Source organism: Antechinus flavipes, chromosome 2 (genome assembly GCF_016432865.1).
Source record: "Antechinus flavipes isolate AdamAnt ecotype Samford, QLD, Australia chromosome 2, AdamAnt_v2, whole genome shotgun sequence".
In the NCBI taxonomy this organism is placed as follows: domain Eukaryota; kingdom Metazoa; phylum Chordata; class Mammalia; order Dasyuromorphia; family Dasyuridae; genus Antechinus; species Antechinus flavipes.
In genome coordinates, this window is record NC_067399.1 from 114,999,009 (window position 1) to 115,020,841 (window position 21,833).

At 38.7% G+C, this 21,833-nt stretch overlaps 1 protein-coding gene across 2 annotated transcripts in view; it reads left to right on the forward strand.

The window, feature by feature from the left end:
• Positions 1–21,833, forward strand: part of CEP68 (centrosomal protein 68) — a 37,335-nt gene that overhangs the window by 2,970 nt on the left and 12,532 nt on the right. The window contains exons 2-5 of one of the 2 annotated variants that reach the window (XM_051975394.1): positions 9,851–10,278; positions 13,927–15,441; positions 16,850–16,972; positions 18,642–18,738. In XM_051975394.1, coding sequence (XP_051831354.1) covers positions 9,865–10,278; positions 13,927–15,441; positions 16,850–16,972; positions 18,642–18,738 — 2,149 coding nt within the window. In that variant the 5' untranslated portion in view covers positions 9,851–9,864. Of the gene's footprint in view, positions 1–9,850; positions 10,279–13,926; positions 15,442–16,849; positions 16,973–18,641; positions 21,070–21,833 lie in introns of those variants that run through there. The other variant, XM_051975393.1, reaches the window with a different exon arrangement.

A 21,833-nucleotide genomic window follows, 5' to 3' on the forward strand; every position in this document is an offset into this window, starting at 1 on the left:
AGTAATCTGCTGAGATTTGGGATGATGGATGTGAAATATTGCATATAACATAGACAGGATTGAAGTACTGGTTTTGCTGAACTATTTTCTGCCCCACCTTTTCTACTAATTATTACAAGGAATTGGGGAAAGAATATAGACAGTTCTTTCTTTACATAAGTAGACCATTCCTTAGACCTCTAGGTCACGAAGCAGTAAAATGATTTTTACATAGTACAAATTTGCCCCTATTTACATATTTTAACTTAGCTTATATAACAAAGGCATACACAAAATAATACCTTTATGCAAGTCATAAAAAGTGCTGTAATGCAGGCATTAAATACTGTACCATTACAATAAACAGAATTATGAAATTAAAGGTAAAATTAATGATAAAAGTATGCCCAGTACTGTGAAGTTAACAGAGGTGTGCAGTACCTTGCCCCTACCCATTGCACCTAGCCTTTGTCACTAGTATTTAGTTGTACACAACTTTTTTTAAAATGAAGCTATGGAGAGGTGTTTGTGCAGTGGCTTCTCCCTTCCTGAATCTGATGATAGAAAAGAAAATTAACCTCTATTAGTTTTTGAACTTTTAAAAATCCTGAAGTATTTGGATCTATCTTTTTAATAGAAGAAAAAATTCACTCAAATGATGAAATGTTTCTACCAACTGTTTCATTGTAAATTCCTTTTGGTTTGACCTCAACTTCCTCTGCTTTTTCTTTTATAACCTTTGCCACGAGCAGCTCTATGGGATCCTCATTCAATGGTTCTCTTTTCAGACTCAATCAATTCCTCCAAATCATTTTCATCTATTTCTAGCTCCAATTCTTGTGCTAATTTTTCAGTCTTCTTTAAACATGATCTTTGCTAAATTCATGAAAACCAAAGTGTGGGCGCACTTTTTTTTCTGTTCTCTTTGTACATATTTCTGTTAAATTTTCCTATGCCTTAGCAATATTATGGATTGCATGATAAATATTAGAATTCAAGAAAAAGATTCAAATTCAAGAAATCTCTCAATGTCAAGTCTTTAGATCCAAAGCTGCAACTGGCTGGGCATATGAAGTGCTACCTTGAAATTCACAATCACTCCCTGATAGTAGTAATAATGAAGTAGTGTTTGGGAGAAGGTAAACCCCTTTTTGCATTTTCTTTAAAGCCATCTGGATGGAGAGGGTGACCTGGGGCATTATCCAAAATAAGTTGAATCTTGAAAGGAATGGCATTATCATTAAAAATTTCTCAATTTCTGGAATAAAGCAGCAGGAAATAAGGCACAAGTAGATCACTTCAGTCACTACTTAAAGAAATTAATTCATACTTTTCATTGGAAGGAGAAAACTAAAGCTGATGCTTAAATACTTTGACCAATACTTTGACTTGTTGGGGGGGGGGGAGGAACTGATATTAGGAAAGATTGAAGGCAAAAGGAGAAAGGGGAATAAGCAGAGGATGAGATGGATAGTGTCATGAAGGCAATGAACATGAGCTTGGACAGACATGGGAAGTAGTAGAATATAGAATAGCTTGGTGTGATATGTAGTCCATGGAGTCATGAAGAACTCAGGACATGGTTGAACAAATGACAAGCAAGTGTTGCCTTGCTAATTCCTTTCAATGCTCTGGGATTTTCAGAATAGCCACAAAAACAGGCTTTAATTTGCAAGTCTCATATGCATTCGTTTCCAGCAGAAGAGTATTTTTCTAAGCTTTGTACCCTGACATTTGTGTTTTCTTCTGCTGGGATGTAGGTTCGAGATAAAATAGCCTAGTTTCATCAGCATTAAAGATTTACTCTGGCAAGTAGGGATTTTCATTCATCTCTTTTTTGCAGAAACTCTGGAGCCTCTTATTTCAATATCTTCACTAGTAGGCTCTCCTGACACTCGCATATTATAAAATTCTGTATGATTTTAAAATAAGAACAGGAATGTGGATTTCTTTCAGAATTTTTTAAAGTCAAATTTGCATAATGTGAATTTAGGTAAAGTGAAAAGTCTGCATTTAGAAATGAAGGTGGTATGAATCCCAATTTTTAAAAGGCATCAATAAAAATTTAAATTTGTGACCCTCCACCTCCTAACATGAGGGAAATGTTTTGGTGGCTTAGTTTTGGAGAGAGCATTGAACAATGAGGGATGAGAAGACAGAGATTTCAGTGTGGCATTCATTAGCTGTGGGACATTGGAAAGTTTTCCTGTTTTTTAGAAGGTCAGTTCTCTCCTCTGTAAAGTGAGGGGATTGGACTCTTTCATTTCTAACATTCTATATGTGATGGAAAGTGATAGTTTCTTTGGAAAGGACTTTTATTTTCTCCTCTTAAATTAGCCTTCATGGAGGAGAAAAGTCAAATCTCTTACAACAGAAAAAATGGGAAAGATTTTTGCTGTTCTAGAAAAATGGTATCTAAGCAGCACAATCTGGTAGTTGCTGCCTTGGAAGATAAAAGGTGCAAGGTACAAGAGAGGATATTATCTCACTTCCAGTTTTGTTTTGTTTTTAACTAAATAAGCTTTTTGAAGAGCTAGATTTTGAAATTTGAAAAGGAATAAGCTGAAAAAGTCATGGAGAGTGGGGAGGAGGGGACTGGACCTGCCCCAGATGTTATAATCTGTTACAAATTATTTTGTTACCTCATACAGGAGCCAGTCTTACAGATGAATTTTTTCTCTCTTTTTCTACTATAAATAACAGAACTTGAGCAGTTTTGCCTCAAAGCAAGTTCTTATCTAGCCATGGTAGAAATCTGCCACAGAGCTGTTAAAAGGCGACATTGTCCCTAGCCAAATAAACCTCTTTGGAAACTTGGTATCTGATTTTGCATTAGGCACATTTACTTTTCACTAGTCGGGATCTGTTTTAGTAATGTAGCTGCAAGAGTCAGGTTTGACTTACCTCTGGGATGTAGAGAATATCTTACTTTGGGGAAGATGTTTCTTATTGTTGAGATTTTTGTAATTGCAGGTAACATTTTTCTCCCTTTATATTGAGAACAAGTTAGATCTATTTGGCGTGATCTATAGCATGAATGTTTTAAGCTTTGTTACTATGCTCATCAGCATGCAGCTGAAGTGGCAAGAGAAACTGGAGAGTAGGGGGATTATTCACCCAAGTTCTTTTGTCCTTGTGGCAGCTGCATATCTTTCATGGACATTTGAAAGCCTTACATTGACTAGTTTGCAGACTAGCCTTCCCTTTCCTCCTCCCCGCCTCCTTAAGAGTGAAAGTCATTCATTTAGGGTGTTCTTGTAGTTGGAATCAGCAGAGTGGAAAGGGAGACTGAATATAGGTAGTTAAACAGTAAATACTCTGCTTCTCTGAATTCTTGAGACACTGCCCTCAGCCCTACCCCTCAGACCAATAATAATAATGCATGTTTCTATAATTCTTTAAGATTTACAAAATATATTCTTTAAAAATCTTCAGTGCATTAGGTACAAAAACCACTATCCCTATTTTAAATATAAGAGAGCTGAGATTAAGACTTATTTAATGCCTCACTGGTTCCTAGAAAGCTGGAGTTTGGTTTCCAGATGTTCAACTCTCTACTACACATTACCTTCAAAGGGGAAAATACCTTTTGCTAAGCAGGGACTTCAGAAATAGCTCTAGCTAGCAAGAAGAGGAGATATAACTACTGGTATTTATTTAAAAAAAAAAAAAAAAAAGCCAAGACCTGAACTTCATAAAGCAAGAACCACATGTGATTATGATTGAAGATTAGATATCTATGGGAAATGATAAACAGGATGCTCTCAGAGAAACCTGGAAAGTCCTCCATGAACTCAAGTAAAATGAAATATATTGGGTACAAGTAATAACAGTGTGTGATGATCAGCTGTGAATGATTTTGCTATTCCCAGCAATACAAAGATCCATGACTACTCTGAAGGATTTAGAATTTTTTTTAATGCTATTCATACCCATAGAAAGAATTGATTGTATCTGAATATGAATTGAAACATTTACTCTATTTTTATTGAAGGTTTTTTCTTTGTGGGGGGGGGGGGATCTGTTTGTTCTTTCATAATATGACTTATGGAAATGTTTTTGCATAACTCTACATATGCCTTCTTAAAGAGGTCTGCATAAGGAGGAAGGGAGAGAATCTGGAACTGAAAGTTTTAAAGCAAATGTAAAAAATTATTTTATATGTAATTTGGGAAAATAAAAATATTTAACATTTTAAAAATGAGAATTTAAAAAAACCTAGCCATAACAAGTCTCACCAATTTTCATTAATTCCTTCCCTTCTCCCTAAAAAAATCAAGGAAGAACTTTTTCCTCTTTTTTCTGATTTTTGAAAGTTTTGGATTTTCTTTCAGGTGACAGTTCTCAGGATGTTTCCTGATATAAAATATATCTATTACAAGATAGAACCGAAATGCCATTCCTCTTTCTTAATCTATCCTTAATGTAGTTACTTTATTCTCTCACTTCTTTTTAGCATTTCCTTATACTTTTTTGCTTTAAGTGTTCTGTAACAGTGAGCATCGACCCTTTTCTTTTTCTTTTCTTGGAATGAAACTACATTGTGATATGACTTCCTGGATTTCTTTGTTCTTCCATATATTTCCTAAGACATTTCTTTTGTGGATTATTTTTCCCTTCAGAGTGGCCCTTGATGATTACTTTTTTCTTTTTACTTAATATAGTATTTTTTTCAATTACATATAAAGATCATTTTCAACATCATCTTTGTTTAGATTGTGAACTCCAAGTTTTTTTTTCCCCTTCCTCCATTTCCCAAGACAGCAAGTAATCTGATGTAGGTTATACATGAACAATCATTAAACATATTTCCACATTAGGCATTTTGTGAAAGAAGAATCAAAACAAATGGGAAAACCATGAAAAATAAAAAATAAAAAAATGAAAATAGTATGCTTCCATCTGTATTCAGACTCCATAGTTCTTTTCCTGGATATGGTCACCATTTTCCATTATGAGTCCCTTAGAATGGTCTTGGATCATTGCATTGCTGAAAAGAGCCAAGTCTGTCATAATTGATATTGCTGTGATCTCCTGGTTCTGCTCCCTTCACTCAGTATCAGTTCATGTAAGTCTTTCCAGGTTTTTTTTGTTGTTTGTTTTTTGACATTTGTCTGCCCATCATTTCTCCTAGCACCATTACATTTGTACACCACAGCTTGTTTAGCCATTCCCCAGCTGATGGGCATCCCCTCAATTTCCAGTTCTTTGCCACCACAAGAAGAGCTGCTACAAGCCTTCTTGTACATGTTGGTCTTTTCCCCTTTTAATGATCTCTTTGGGATACAATAAACTTAGCAGCAGTAGTGCTCGATCCAAGGGGACACACTTTGAGAGCCCCTTGCACAGAGTTCCAAATACAGAATGCTGGCCTGGATGGCTGCTTAGCTTGACTTCACTTAGGAAATGTTTGGGAAGTTGTGTATACTGACTTTTCCCGTGTCTGGGAAACCTGATATAGAGGTTAGGCCTAGGCTGCCCTTGGGGAGTGCAGAAAACAGCTGCTGAGATGGGTGTATTTAGCTGCCTGTTCTGGCTCTCCAGCTCCGCCTCCTTCCTCCCTCCTCGACCAGGCTTCTCTCATGTTTGACTGCTTTCCTTTTCTTGGCTTCTAGTCTTTATAACCCCACCTCTTTTTCATACTCTCTCTTATTACCAGATCCAACTTCCATTTTAAAGTTCCTCTCTTTCATAAATCTCATTCTTCCAAAACTTTTCATGCAACCTACCACACCCAGGCTTTTTTTTTTTTTTTTTTTTTTTTTTTTTTTGGCTTTTTCCTGTGCTTGCCTGGAGGGTCTTTCCTAAGGTAGGGTGGTCTCTCTGTGGTTAAGTACTCTGCATTTTCATAGCACTTAGTACTTCAGCCAATTGGCTGTCATTGTTGCATAATTGAGTTCTGACCTTAATGCTTACCAGCTAGTTGATCACTGGCAGCCACAGTTGCATTTTCTATAAAATGTATATAATAATAATTATACTGCCTAGTTCATGGGACCCTTGTGAAGAAAGCTTTTTAAAACAGATAGATGACATTGTAGATAGAGCCCTGGGCCTGGTGGCAGGAAGAGTTGAGTTCAAATTCACCCTCAGAAAATCACTAACTGTGTGACTCTGGGGGTGTTATTTAAATCCTGTTTGCTTAATTCACTGGAGAAGGAAATGACAAATCACTTTAGCATCTCTGCCATGAAAACCCTTATGGGTTCACAAAGAACCAGACACAACCAAACAACAGCAAGTTTATAAATGTGAGCCTTTTTTATTCTCAAAAATCACAGAATTGATATGACTTGACATCATAGAACTAGAGCTGAAAACCTTAATTCTAGTCATCTAGTCTTTTTACAAAGGAGGAAACTGAAGTTGAAGTGCTCAGGGTTACACAGGCAGCCTAAGGTAGAGCTGTGATTCTTCTGGGGAGCTGTCCCTGGATATTCAAGTTTTCATAAGCCTGTAGAATTATATATGTAAGGGACCCTCTGCTTCATTTCATATAATTGATATGTTGTTCAGGAATTTGTTCTAAGTAAAGTCATTTTAATGATCTTGTGATAAAGAGAGCCAACTATACCCAGAGAGAACTCTGTGGGAATTGAGTGTGATCACACACAGAATTTTCACTCTTTTTGTTGTTGTTTGCTTGCATTTTGTTTTCTTTCTCATTTTTTCCCTTTTTGATCAATTTTTTCTTATGCAGCAAGATAATTATATAAAATTTTATATAAATAAATACAATTTTATATATTTTATATAAAAATTATCCATGCAAATGTTCTGAAAATAAAAAACTTTAATTTAAAAAAAAAAGTAAACTGAACCAGGATGTTCATTGAAATACTGAAATCACTCTTATTTTTATAGAAGGGAGCTCTCCCCTAACTGATGCCAGGTTTGTTAACCCCATTCAGCACCTTCTCTCGGCTCTGTACAGAGGTGATGTACACAGTCTGTTAGGGACCATAGAGCTGGGCTGCCTCAGACACCAGATAGCCAGCCATTCTTGGCCAAGTTAGAATCATCAGACGGGTAATGTGTGTGTACATATTTTTACTGTGCACTAAGAGCAGACGGGGCTGTCTGGCTTCTCATTGTCGGGTGAGGACAGAGCTCCTCTCAGTTGCTGCAGATTTGGATTTTTACAAGAAAGGTAGTAATCAAGTTAAGTTTACTAGGATGTCTTGAAAAATCTCTGAATTATAGCTGGTTTTAGACTGGAGAGGGGAGACAGATTTGGTTTTGTAAGGATTCCTAATAGGTTGACCATGGGACTGCATTCATTATTCATGTAGAGTCTAATGTCCTCTCCTCTTACTGTTGTGAGAGTGAGACTGTCTGGGAAAATGCTTTGTCAGGCACTTGTATCATCTGGGTACCTAGCTGAGAAGCTTTACTTACTGTTGTGACGCCGTGGTCTGGAGCCCCGGCTTATTGTCCAGGCCTTGGCCTTCCTGCTACTCTCTGTGACCTTGGGAGGTCCTGCCGGCCCTCTGATGGCCTTGACCTCCTCTCCTCCCTCGGACCCCAAGGATCTGAAGCTATTGTATATATATAAAAGTGGTCATACTGCATTCCTTTTAAAAAATAGGATAGAGGCTCTGTTTTAGATTGTCAGACTCAGCCCAAAGAAAATAACTTTTTTTAATACAATAAATGCTACCTTTGTGGAAGAAAGGAGAATGTGATGGGATGAAATAAGTGTAGAGGGTTAACAAGCAGATATGTCAGGATCAACGATTTAGAGCTAGAAAGATCTTAAGAAGTCCTGTGGTCCAGATCACTCATTTCACATAAAGGAAAGTTTAAGTGACTTGTCCAAGTTACAGGGAAGTAGGTGGTCAGGGTCTCGAAGGTCCTCTTGTAATTAGTGATTAGAAAAATTATATTTGCTTCAGAATGCAGATTAAAATGTGCCCAATCCTGGCTTCTGTCACCCTTTTGTTATACATCTCAAATTGGATAAGAGTTTAGAAGTAATCTAATCTGGCCTTTTATTTTACAAATGAACCGCTCAGAGAAATTAGTTCATTGGTGCAAGGTCACACAGGTAAGTGGCAGGTTCAGAATTTGAACTAAGTCATGTGACTCCCAAGTCCCAAGTGTCTGTCTACTATATAATTCTCCCTACCAGGAGACATGAGAGATTTTATAGAGTTGAAATAAGATAGGTTTGCTTCTAAAACAGAAGTAGGGAATGATTCCTGCATAAAGCCCTCAATTTAATTTCATCTATTTTAGGGAAGTTCTTGATCTTTTTTTATGTATCATAAATTCCTGGCAATGAGGTAAAGCTTATGCCCCCCCAAAAAAAAATTTTTTTTAAATGTACAAAATAAAAGGCAGCTAATTTTATTGAAATAGTTTTCAAATCAGATTCATAGGCCCCAGGTAATCTGTGCTCTAATTAATGAGAAAAGTACAGAAAAACTTATAACTCTTTATCCCCATAGTTATGGAACTATAACATGGAAATTGTCTTTTGCTGTAATATTCTAAAATACTACATGATGAAAAATTTATGAAAATTTGTCTACTTTTGTCTCCTATACTTGTCTGCTTTCTCAAGCACTTTTTATGATTACACTTGCTTCTATCTGATACTTTCCCTTCCTAGCCTTTTATGTTGCTTTTAAATATAATTAACCTTGAAACAAAAACTTTTGAAATTATTAATACTTTCTGACTGACTAAAAAAAATTTCCTCTTTAACTACTACCAGTTTTTCAGGTCTTTTTAAGAGCTAACTTGCCTTTGATGATTTTGTTTTCTAATCTCATTCTGTAAAACAATTTGTTCATTATGTTAAAAGGCAGCTAAGTGAACAGTTGGTTGATTGCTATGTCTGAAATCTGGAAAGACTTGAATTCAAATCTAGCCTCTGACACTTTCTGGTTATATGACTCTAGAGAAGGAACTTAACCCTCTCTTTGCCTCAATGTTCTCAGTTGCAGAATGGGGAAAATAATATCACCTACTTCACAGGGTTATCATAAGGATTCAATGAGATAATATTTATAAAGTGCTTAGCACAGTGCTTTGGCACATAGTAGGAGCTTAATATATGCTTATTCCCCCTTCCTCCTTTCCTTTTTTCATATCGCCAATATTTCCCTAATGTCCCTAGTTCTACTTATTCCCTACTCTGAAAATATTAACAGTGAAAATCCACATTTATATTTTGTAGTTTTGGGCTATGGGGAAACTGATTAGCAAATAATCAACAACAAATTAATGAGGAATGATTTTTTTCCCACAATTGGGTGTCTTGGGCTTCATAGCAAATACAAATGTTTCTGACCTCTGTGGTAAATACTGGTTAGAGTTGCTGTCCTTAGCAGCATGAAAAGTTTGCCCTTATTGCCTAGATGACTTCTCAGGTGTTTTGGGAAGCATGGTTTGTGGTCTAGGCGTGCCCCAACTTGTAGTATTGCAGGACTGCCAACGAGAACTGGTAGTCACAACAGAAGAGCTAGCAGTGCTGGAGGGACCCTTCTTCTCTTCCCCAGTTAGAGCAGGAAGAGGAAGTGTGAATAAAAATCTGTTGTAGAAGATCAGAATCCTGACTGTGATCACAATAGGTCTCGAGGTTTATTTCATTTGGCTCCATTTATGGAGTCTGCGGAGTCTGCACCTTATGCTGGAACTTATACTAACTACTCTAAGTGCAGGTAACAGAATGCTGTTTTCGCAAGCTACTTTGGAAGGATTTGGTGCAAGAGGAAGTTGTGACTTCAGATTCCCAAGTTCCTTTTGCAAGTAATGCTTATGGCTTTAGAGTTTTTTTCTTCTTTAGTTAAATTCTGTGATAGGTGGAAAGAGAAGGTACATTGAATTATAAGAAAAATAATTACTTTTTTCCTTTTTCCTTTAGGGAGCTAAAAGCCAATGGGCCCTGATCTAGGGAGAAGAAGTCTCTCCTCAATGGCACTCAGTGAAGAAAAGACTTTGGCAGAGAGTGAGACTGAAGCAGAGACAGTGCTGGATGGGAATGTGAAGCCCCATGGAAGTTGGAACAGCCAGGAACTAGAGACAGATTGCTCCATGGCTCTGGGCAGCTTGCAACATTTTGTAGATGCCAGGGGAGGAAAATGTTTCCCACCGGGGGAAGAAGAAGAGCTGACCAATAGGAAGGCTATGCCTGATCACATTGTTGCAGCTGGAGCGTGGAAGAAACACCATAGCGAGGCTTCAGAGGGAGAACCCTTCATCACTGAACCAGAACCTGTATATAGTCATTTGCTTCCTGAAGACAGGACTGCAACTGGAACAGAAAATCTTTTGTTCAAAGTAGGAGCCCAGGTAGGAAATTTTGTTTATGATACACTGGCTATATAGATTACCTTTCTTTCAGGTTGCTGTGGCTTTTTATTCAGATCTTGTTTTATTTGTTCACTCCAACCATTGTACAAGCTGAGATAAGAATCTAAGTGCCTACTTTATGGATGGAAAAACTGATTCATGATGAGATCAAGTTAACCTTCATCAAGTCATCTGTATTTGAGTGATTGGCTTCTGAGATCAGTAGAAAGCAAAGGACAAAGTTAAATGTCATCTCTAAGAGATAGAAACTTGCCCCTGCTGTGGAGAGTACATCACTCCCTTGATGATGCCTCATATCCCCCACCTCAAAAAACATTTTATTTCTGTGTCTGTCCTTTTTATTTACTTACTTGTATAAGTGTTGACCCCTACCACCACTCCTTAAAGGGCAGGAGCTTACTTGCTTTTGTAATTATGTCTCCTCTACTTGAACCATTGCTGGCACTTAGTAAGCATACAATAAATACTTATTGTTTTGGCATCCAGGGAGCCAAAGGAAAAAGTGGAGGTTATCTGTAAAATGGGGATAATGATAACTGTACTACTAATGACACAAGAGCTTCATCACAAGATGATTGTGAAGCTTAAATAAAAGAGAGTAAATGTATGTAAAATGAGCTTTTGAAATCTGAAGTGCTATAAATATTACCTGTCATTATTAATGAGACCCTGAGAGACTGCTAGCTCTTGTGCTCTGCCCTCTGATGGCATAAGATAAGGAGTTATGAAGGATATCGGGTCTTCAATTATTCTCCTTCCTGCCCCAAACATGGCACCCCAAAGCCCAGGGTGCCAGCATTCTAACTTGAAGTGAATCTTGTGCCATGACCTTAGAAGCTTCTGGGGTTTGGGGTATATCTGCCGCCTTATTCATGACGAGAAGGGGGCACATGATCAGAGCCTTGGGAGAAACTAAGGATTCCAGAAGGGTGGAGGTGAGGAGGGAAGGGCATTGTGGGCATGGGGTCAAAGTGCACAGAGACTTGGAGAACTTGGGTGAATGCCAAAGGGAGAGGAATAGGGCACCACTGAAGCTTTCTGAACAGAGAGGGGATAAGGGTATGCTTTGGGCAGATCCTTTGTTAGTTGTGTGGAAGATGATGGGGAGCAGGGAAAACTCTAGGCTTAGAGATATGGCAACAGTTTTTGTGAAAGGGATGGAGTTAAAGGACTAAGATAGCTGTGCTCTGCATAAAGAGAAGGTACAGATGCAAAAGATATAGCAGTACAAGGCAAGATTGGGCAACTGGCTATGTGGAGTGAGGGAAAGAAGTGGGGATGACATTGGGCTTACACAACTAGGGTTTCTGTTTTGGACAGGCTGCATTTGAGATGCCTATGGGATATCCATTTTGAAGTGTCCTAGTAGGTGATATAGAACTAGAAGGAGCTTTGGAGATTGACAAAAGCTAAAAATCTAGATGTTAGAGTGATCTGAATAGAGATAATTGAGCCCTTGGATGTTGGTGAAGTTGATGTGGTTCTAGTGGTAGAGAATTGGGGTGTGAGTATCCCCTCTGGCACTGGTCCAATGTGAACGAATTCACAAACCTGAAATCTGAATGTGGCAAGGAAAGGGATTTTTATTGGCACTCAAAAGCCAGCTTTGCTACGAAGACAGACTCCGTTGTGACGAAGTCCTGTCAGAAATAACAAAAGGTTATCAATGAGAAGAGAATGTCTTCACAGCGGGCAAGAGTCCTGGCAGGCAGCTGTGCCAAGAAGAAAGGTTCCTTGACAAGGCATACTCCTGCTTCGGACTTGAGATTTGGAGTTCAGAATTGTCCTTTATTGGTAGTCTGATACTTATCTTGGAATTTCAAGCCACTCAATAGGAATAACAGGTGGAGATCTCCAAGTGAATAAGACCACTTAAGTTCGAGCTACCAGGAGTGGTAGCTAATCTTCAACTCAATAGAGGGTGCAGCTAGTCCCCTGCCAAAATTTCCAACAGAACCAAACCACTCAACTGCCCTGAAGGGCAAGTCTCTGTCAGAGGAGCTGTTTCAAGGTTCACCCCCAAAGTCAAAGGGGATACAATTTGCATCAAAGTCACTAAATGAGAGGGTATAGAGAAACCAAAGAGCCCTGGACAAAACCAGGGTACCTTCCCTGGGTCTTTGTTCATTTATGTTTATCTTCCCTTTGAAATCTGTTGACCCTGTGTCCCATGAAGAAATCAAATGTCAGAGAGAAGACAAAAGGATGTAGTCTAGGATCTGTCTGTATTATTCAAGAACTGAATAGTCTGAAATGCTCTGGCAAAGTTATAAGAAATACAGCCTTCGATTTCCAGGGCCCTGGGGCTCACGAGAATCAGAGTTTTGCAATGTTGTTTGTTCCAAGAGCATTGAGTTTAGCATTGTGTTTCTGCCATTAGACTACTTGAAAATGTTAAAGGGAAATTTTGAGATTTTCTTATTTTATTTTATTCTTAAGAATTTTTAAAAAGTAAACCTTATACTTAATGACACAGGTATCAATAGTAATTTATCAGTAACTTGCTACCTTTCTGAATTACATATTCACTCCTATGTATATGTACTTACTTAGTAATTTAAGGGAGCTTTAATTTCAACCAACGCCTCTTCCATTGACACACTTCACTATTGTATTCTAGAGCTGCTGTAGCTGAAAAATTCATCAACGTAGACCTGATGATAAACTTTCTGAAGTTAACAAAGCTTGTCCTTGGATGACACAGTCTTGGAGTCTTTTTTAACTTGTGTAGGATCTACATGCCAGGAAACCAGGAGTAGTACACTCCACAAGGAGGCCTTAGAGGAGAATTTCCCCAAAAAGTGTCATCAGCTAAGAGAATCAACAAGACCTAGAGAAGAGGGTACTTCTTGGATTTCAGAAATAGCTGAGTTCAAATCCTCCCTCCAAAATTTAATGGCTGTGACCCTGGGCAAGTTCACTTACATTCTTCTGTGCCCCAGCTACTTTCTTAGGATTTAGATTTGAGTTACCATTGGGTTGCAATCTAATCCATATCACAAATTCTGCCTTTATCTTTTAAACAAAACTATGAGTGGTACTCCTTATTCTGCTTTTCCTTGATTAGAACTATCCAGTATTACAAAAATCACAATCCCTTGAAATAACAAACTTTTATTTCATATAGGAGAGCTGAGTTATACAATGGTATTTGAATATATATCTCTGCAGGTTGCCTTTTGCTAGTCCTGGGATCACAATGAAGAAGATTCATAGATAGAATGAAATCCTTTCTTTCTACCTAGACATTTCTCAAAATTTTTTTCAAAAGAGGATTTATTCTGTTTTCAGGAGGGGCATAAATTTGTTATCATTCCTCTCTGTCCTATTTGGCTATTCCCCCATCCTAAATTGGCAGTTTTACTGTTTTATCTGTTGAGAAAGAAATCCTTTGAAAGCTGTTTTCTCTATTCAAAGATAATAATATTGTACTAGTGACATTAATTAGATTCTTTGAGTCTTACAATTTGGGAATCCTTGCATTTGCCATTCTAAAGGGTTCTTTTCTTAAGTTGGGTCTTGTGGTTGTCATCCAAATGCTAAATAAGAGTCTTTGGCCCTATTGTTATATTATCAGATTGCTTCGATATGGTTATGTTTTTTCTTTATCTTCCTTCTTCACTACAGATTGAAGAGAAATTATGTCTTGATTCTCCAGAGCTCCTTCAGAGTATTGCTGATCCTCTAGCCAGGACTCTCAGCTCAGGAGAAGTTGCTGATGACGAAGATGACCATTCCAGTTTGGAATCCCCCCGAATCCATGATTCTAGGCAACAAACCTGCAACTCCAGTTCTTTCTCATTGAAGTGGAAATCTTTGTTGAACCTAGATGTATCTGCCCTTTCTTTTTCCAGTCACAGCTTTCCCACCTCCCCTCCCCCAAATGGCTGCCTACAACAGAGAGAAAAGACAGGATCCCACAACCTGTGGCCTGCTACAAGCTCCTCATGTGTGCCATCTGGCTTGCTGAGCTCTGCATCGGGCCCCATGCCTTCCGTCCCTGGAAGCAGCGGAGCCATGGCTGAGGCAAGCAGGCGGCGGTCCTCCTTTCAGGCTGATTATTGGGCTTGTGTGCTGCCCGACTCCCTGCCTCCATCTCCTGATCGCCGCTCCCGTCTCTGGAATCCAAATAAAGAGTACGAAGATTTGCTGGATTATACATATCCTTTAAAGCCCAAGGCCCAGCTTCCAAAGCAGCTTCCAAAGCATGCTGACAGCCATGTGCTGGCCGACCCCTTCCTGCATGATTCGGGGGTTGACCTGGACAGCTTCTCCCTGTCTCCGGAGAACACTCTGAAGTCCCCCGCTACTATGTCTCATGACTGCCTTCCAACAGAACCAGATGTCCAGCTTCCTTCAGAACCCAGAAATTTTGAGGACAGGTTTTCTACTATGGTGTCCCAGACCCAAGGTGGCTTGAGACTGGCAGCTTCTGGTCACCTTACATCTACTCCCAAAGCCAGTAGTAGACAAGCTTTTCAGAATGACAAAGAGCACTCCTTAATGAACCTCAGGAAATCTCTACCTGTGGGAAGATGCCTTGAGGCTCACTTGCCATCATCAGGAGAATGGTCCAGAGGCAGTTCTTTTTCAACACTTTTAGGAAAGAATGGTGCTAGTAGTGATCTCCAGAGTCTTTCCCATGAGGCTTCCATGGAATCAGGGTGGAAAACACCAGAGGATATTGAAATTGAAGAAGAGTATCTTGCTCTACCCCCTCGGCTGACCCAGCTTTCCAGTCTGGCTCCATATCTGTCCACCATTCAGATGAACAATTCCCAGCCTTCTGTAGCCACTAAAGGGCAAGATTCACCAGCTGCCTCTAGTGAAGAGCCAACTCCCCTTCTGCACCCTAGCACCCAGAAGTCTCCTGCTTGGGAAAAATCCAGAGGGAAGTGGGGTACTGCACACAGGGATTGCTGTACCCAGATCCCCCACTATGAGTTTCAAGAACTTGATAGAGAAGGTGATATTAACATATTGATCAGTCAGGACCCAAGAGGCCCACTCAGTCAGCCAAGGACAATCTCCTCCTTAAGGAAAATGCTTGCTGGGCTGACTTATTCTGACTTAAAACCAGAAGGTCAGCATTTAAAGAAAGAGAGGGACCAAGAAAGAGAATCCCTTCTCCAATGTGTAAAGGTAAGAAAAAAGATATGTAGACATATACATGAAGATCTCTTTTAACACTATTCTCCAGCCCCTCAAGTGAATTTAAATTTTTGACTGAGTCAAAGCTAAGGTTTACTTTGCAGTCTTATTATGTGGGAGATGATCTCAACTCTCACTTCAAGACAGGCCATTCTGATCCAGCCTCTTGGTGTTGGTTATAAAACTGGGTGTTGGTTGGGAAGATGCCTTGAGGCTCACTTGCCATCACCAGGAGAATGGTCCAGAGGCAGTTCTTTTTCAACACTTTTAGGAAAGAATGGTGCTAGTAAATCCAAGGATTTAGACATTTTATTGTAGACTCATAAGTTCCAAGTCAGACTGATCCTTCTTGGGACAAGGGGAGAGATTATGGAAGCTGCCCCACCAGATTTCAAATACAGAAGCATGATTTCATCTGCTACATGCTACTTTAGGAGGCAGAGGGTACATGTAGGAGGACTTCCTTGATTCTATCTGTAGTCTGCCACTTAAAAGAAAGTATTTCATATTTATGGGAAGCATTTTACTTTCTATAAACAAATCTATTATCTACTCAAAGGAGATAATGCTGGGCAAATAATATCCCCATTTACAATGAGGACATTGAGATACAAGAAAGTTGAAGTAGCTGGCTGAACCAAGGCTATACCCAGGGACAGAGCCAGGATTCAAATCCAGGTCTCTCAGATTATGGTGTATATGGTGTAAAAGCAATAAACGGAGAGTTGGGAAACCCAAATTGTGGTCTCAGTTCTACACCTCAGGTAAGTGACAATCTGAAGGCAGAGCATTTGTGATTGGTCAGTTGCTGTTGGGCAGTTCTCAGGGCTTTACTTTTCTTACCTATAGAATGAAACATCAGAAGTAAAGGATTTTCCACATCTCTTTCAGTTCGGAGATTCTGTGATGTGTTAGTGTTCTGGTCCTTAGGTTTGTGAAGAAAGGTAGAAGATGCAAGTTTTTATAATTTTTAGCAATGTTTTAAGACCAGGGGTGATTGTAGCCATTTGCTTTAGGCTAATCTTGTTCAGCAGAAGTAGCTCCTTAAAGTTAACATGCTATATAAGCTGACATTTATGTAGTGTTGTCATGATTTTTCCCAAGCAATATTGCATTTTCTCAAATTAGATTGGCATCTTTTTTGGGGTACTAACTCAGGGGGGCAGAGATACTGAACTAAAAGGTTAAATATTTTTAAAGATCACTGTGATACAGGCCTCTTGCAGAACAGTACTTCAGAAGTACAAGAAAGGCACCAAAGAAAGATGAGGTCTAAGAATCCTTATTCATACATTAAGTAATCTTGGATAAAGGCCTGTGTCTGCAGTAAAAAGAGGTTTGTCTTTATATAGGTTTCACCTAGAAATAGATAAATAACAGTTATGTTTGGCCTCAGTAGACATTTTGCTGTCACCTGGAAGAGCTGATTTGCTGGCTGTATAAAGTAGCTGAAGTTACGGACAACTTGATTCCATCAAAATCTAATCTTGCAAGTCTCAAGTCTTCCCTACAGCTTTATCGGGTGAGTGTAAATAAAACCTCATGTGTTTATTGTTGCAGTATCCACCTTTGAAGATGAACCCTAGTGATCTCTATGGGAACTTTCTTCGGTTACATTCTTTCTCCTTTGCCTGCTTGTCTTAAAACATATATATATATATATATATATATAACACTGCTTGTTATTGTAACCACTTCTAGTTTTGGGGTGTGGGGGATAGTGCCTCTGGCCTTAGGTCCCCTCCTTTCAGTTCTCCCCTCTGGCCTCCTGTAGGCACCAGCAGCCAGCAGACTCCCTCCCCCACTGCTTCTCCAGCAGCATAGCTAGGTCTGGCATTCCTTGTCAGCAGAGGCTCCATCTATCTTCCCTGGAGAACTAGCTAGTCCCAGGGCTCACTACTTGCTGTTTCCTTTAAACTGGCCTGCAGGTATTTTGGGTGTTTTTCTTTAGATCTTGGTTGTTCTGGGAGGACCACCTTCTACCCCAATTCTTGTTTTGTATGGCTGTACATTTGCCTTGAGGTGACATCTGGAGAGCTTGGAATTTTCTGATCCACTCTGCAGTCTTCCCAAAATCCTTCCCTTTTTAGAATGGTCCAGTCTTGATTAAAATTAGGATTTAATCTGGTTAGAGGTGGTGAGACAGGTTTGTCATGAAGCGCCAACTTGATCAGGATTGTGGCAGAAATAATTAGAGGCTGCCTTCTGTCTATGCCTCCAAAATCCACGAACAGTATCATGAAAGCAAAGCAGAAAGATTCCAATCCTGGCTCTTCTACCACTGATGCTCAATAAATGCTTATTCCTTTCCTTTTTTCTCTCCCTCAGAACAAAGTCACCCCAAAGTGATGTGAGACTGTCTCTAGGTGGTTTTCAGAATGCCATCATTCTGCTCTTCTCTAAAGACCCTTGGGTTGTGGTGCCTTCAGATATTTTATCTTCCACTCTCCCAGTGGGGAGATGATCTTTCACTGCATTATATTGCAGTTTGGAATTAGTCTGCGAAGAAAGACATCCTTCTTTGTCTCAAATAGAACTGTCTAAACCTCAACAAAAAGTTTTGCTTTGTATTCTCTGGTATTTGAGTATATATATTTTTCAAAGCCAATTAATTAAAATTAGTTTGCTTTGAAAAGTTCATTAAATACCTTGAGACAATTTGTAATGTTATGAGGTATGGGGGTGGGTAAGGAGAGTAAAAGAAGAGCTAGGAATTTCTTCTCAAGACATTTGAAAGAGAGAAGAGATGAAGATACAGATGACTGTGGTGGATTTGGTATGTGAAAACCTGGATCCAAATCCTGGCTCTACTGCTTATTATTCAGATACAAAATAGAGAGGTTGGACTAAATGAAATTTAGCTGCCTTCTAGCTCTAAATCTGTGCCCTTTTGAATGACTGTCTCAAACTGCCTATGAGCTGTGCTCTGCCACTGCAGTCTCATTCTACCATCAAGCAAGCATTATCTAGCAAACCACAGTGAAATTTGTCCCATATTTTTCTTAGTTTCAAAGACTCTAATGCTAAGCAAAGACATTACTCTTGGAGTAGAGGGTTTATTTTTTCTTCATCTTAGAGCTTAATGTGGTTTCTTTGTATTATTTTGATTTGGGGGAACTTTTTCTTGTAAAAACTTGTTAAATTATGCCCATAAAATGTTATTTTTCTTTATCATGATACCCTTTTTTCAGCAATTTAAAAAAGACATAACTGAACACCAATCCCTGACTGAGAGTGTCTTACAGAAAGGGGAAATTCTACTCCAGTGCTTGTTGGATAACACACCAGGTGAGATATTTAACATTTTGCTTCATATAGACTATAATTGTTATCACTCTCCTCTCAAGAAAGCAGTATTTACAGTGGATAGAGCCCCTGCGCTGAAGTCAGAAAGACCTAAGTTCAAATGCAATCTTAGACACTTAATACTTTCTAGCTGTGTGATCCTGGGCAAGTCACTTAATCCCAATTGCCTCAGCAAAAAAAAAAAAAAAAAAAAAAGGAAGCTGTATGTAGAACCCAATATTTACTTTGCACAGAGATAAGAAACTAATATTGTACAAATCCTAGATCATATGTCTTTAAATTCTCCTTGTGGTAGCTAAACATCTATACTACTCATCTTGCCCTGAAACTTCCTGGCATTGCTTAGTCTTTCTACTTAAAAGCATAAAAATGTAACTGATTTGGCCCTGAAAATGGGAAATTGAATCTGCTGTAGACAGTATGTGATGATCTCTTATTTTTATGTCCATTGAAGCTTGGTTTTTAGAGAAACAAGTATGATTATGTAAGGACAATAATTATGTTTTTAGTCTAGAGATACACAAGTACATCATTGAAGGAGGAGAGAATAATGAGTGGGTACACAATGGCCCCACAAAATATGGCATAGACTGATGCCAGTGTTGTAGGGAGGTGATGGTATAGATCTAAGATTAGGGAGAGGCAAGGCAGAGGGAGAGGTGGAATGTCAACAGATTGCAATGAAAAGTTCGTAAACATGGAAGTGGAACACATGATAAGACAAGATTGAGCCTTTGACTATCTCTGTGGCTGCAGTGTGGTGATGGATTAAATCAGAGGAAATGAAGAGCTTCAAGATTATGGTATTTGAGTTAATGTCATTATGAATGCTGAAGCTTTAGTATAAAGGCAGGAGCTGGGGAAGAGAAAAAGAGCCCATTGAGGAAAGAAGGGGAATGCCCTGGAGTTTGGTAATCAGCAGGTACTAGAATTTTAATTTGGTGTCAAAATATACATTAAGTGAGTCTCAAAGGAGAAGTTACTAAGTGGTGTGGTTAGGAGGAGAGCTTGGAAGTGACCATGAGAGGTAAAGTTTATTCCAATTCCCCTACAGTAAATTAGATTCAGTGAGTGAAAAGTACAACTAGCCCTGGAAAAAATGGCCAGGAAATCGATGTCTCAGTGAGATCCAGAAGGTGAAAGGGGCAAGAAGGAAAAGAAAAAGACTTAAGATAAAAAGTAAAGGACTCGAGAATATTTAACTGGATCTTGAAGCTCAGAGGAAGAAGTATATGTCTATAAGGATTGGTCTTGTTGGGGAAGATTTTATGGAAAAGGAATAGAATGAGTGAATGAAATCAGAAATAAAAAGAAAGTGTATCTGGAACAGTGAAAAAATGAATCTGACTAGTTTGGGCATCCATGTTGGAGAGGAAAACCGTTAACTAGATAGATTGAATCCTGATTTTAGAACAAGCACAGAGAAACTTAGATTTGATATAGTAGAAAATAGGGGGTTCATAAAAGACTGGTATAACTCCAAAATTGTGTCAGGATCTAAATCTTTGAATGTGAATTCTTCAAATAAATACTTTCCCCTTCAACTTTCCATTTAGCTATTTTCTATTTCACCAGAGTGGTAGTAGGAGGGGATAGAGGAAGTTAAATGAGGTGAATCTTTGCTATTTTTGTTAGCATTCTTACTTAAAGGGTGTAGGTGGGAGGAAGAGGCATAGAAGGGGAGAAAACAGATGTAATGGTAGGGAAAATTTCTTAGTGAAGATTATATTATATTCAGGAGGAAAGTTGGATCTCTTTATTAAAAGTTTTTGGTCAGTTACAAAAATTTTTATTATTGATTTCATTCTTTATATGTCCCACCAGTAATAGTTGTCTAGTTAAATGTTTACCAACCCAGATTCAACTGTAGATCAGGTAAAATGCCTGAGTATTCTACCCTCACTCTACCTCTATAGTACTGCAATTCTCCTACTGCCTTGGAAAAAGGAGGGAATTGGAGATAGCAGGAGCAGGATGAAAAAAAGAATAGGAGGACTTCTAAGTAAGTAAGGAATAGTAAAATTTTGTGCATTGTTTAAAAAATTGGATGTGAACTGATGCCAAATCATCAACCACATGGAGACACATTGATTTGGATAGGTTTTATTGTGTTGGCTATATTATTGTCTGGGAGAAGGCCATTTAGAAAGATAAAAACTTGAGCTGAAAAATAAAAAGGAATTATGATTGAGAATTGCCAAATATTTGAAGTGTTTGGGGTTTCTGTAAAATGTTAAAGTTCTAAACTTAGGAAGGGGAAATTTGGAAGAGCTTTAGGGAAATTGAAGGTGGCAAAGGATTATAGCTGAAGGAGGAAGAGGGAAAGGATTTAAAGAGAATTTGGGACTAGTTGGTAAGACAAAGGAAAGGAAATTGATGAGGAATGTGATGGCTCTACAAACAGTTTACTATGATAGTACTCTAGAGGAGCTACTAGGAAAGTCAAAAGGACTGCGGATCTTTACTTCCAGGAATTTGAGAGATTTGGAGGAATTGTACAGGGACTTGCATAGTATTGGTTGTTTCTATTTCTTCTGTGGCCAAGTGATTACTGTCTTTTCTCAGGGTTCAAGCTGATCTTTCTAAAAGAAGATAAAGGGACATGAATGCTTCTCTGCTGTACAAGTGATCAGAGAGAATGAAGTAATGCTTTAAAAAGGGGAGGGGGCTTTAATGTGAAAACAGAAGAAAAGAGTTCTAAAAGGGGAGAAGGGAATGGAGGGTGAGGAAATATCAGAGGAGAAAGGAAAGTAGGACCGTTCTCAGCTTCTTGAAGCTGAGAAAAAAGCTATGAAGTTTTTCCGGAAGAGGAAAGAGCTAGACCCTCCATGAAGAGGAAATGGCAGCCCGTCCTTAAAGGAATGAAGATATAAATGCATAGTCATTATCAGGTGAGAGTTCCAGTAGAAGTGAGAGGGGGGAAAAAATGAGTATTCGTGTTTAGTGAACCCTGAGGAGGTATATTGAGACAGCTCTTAAAAAACCACCTAACTGTCTTCCTAGGGCATCCACATAGGTAATCATAACAGAAAATTTTCCAAAGTTTATCATACCAGATGACTTCTGTCCCTTCTAGT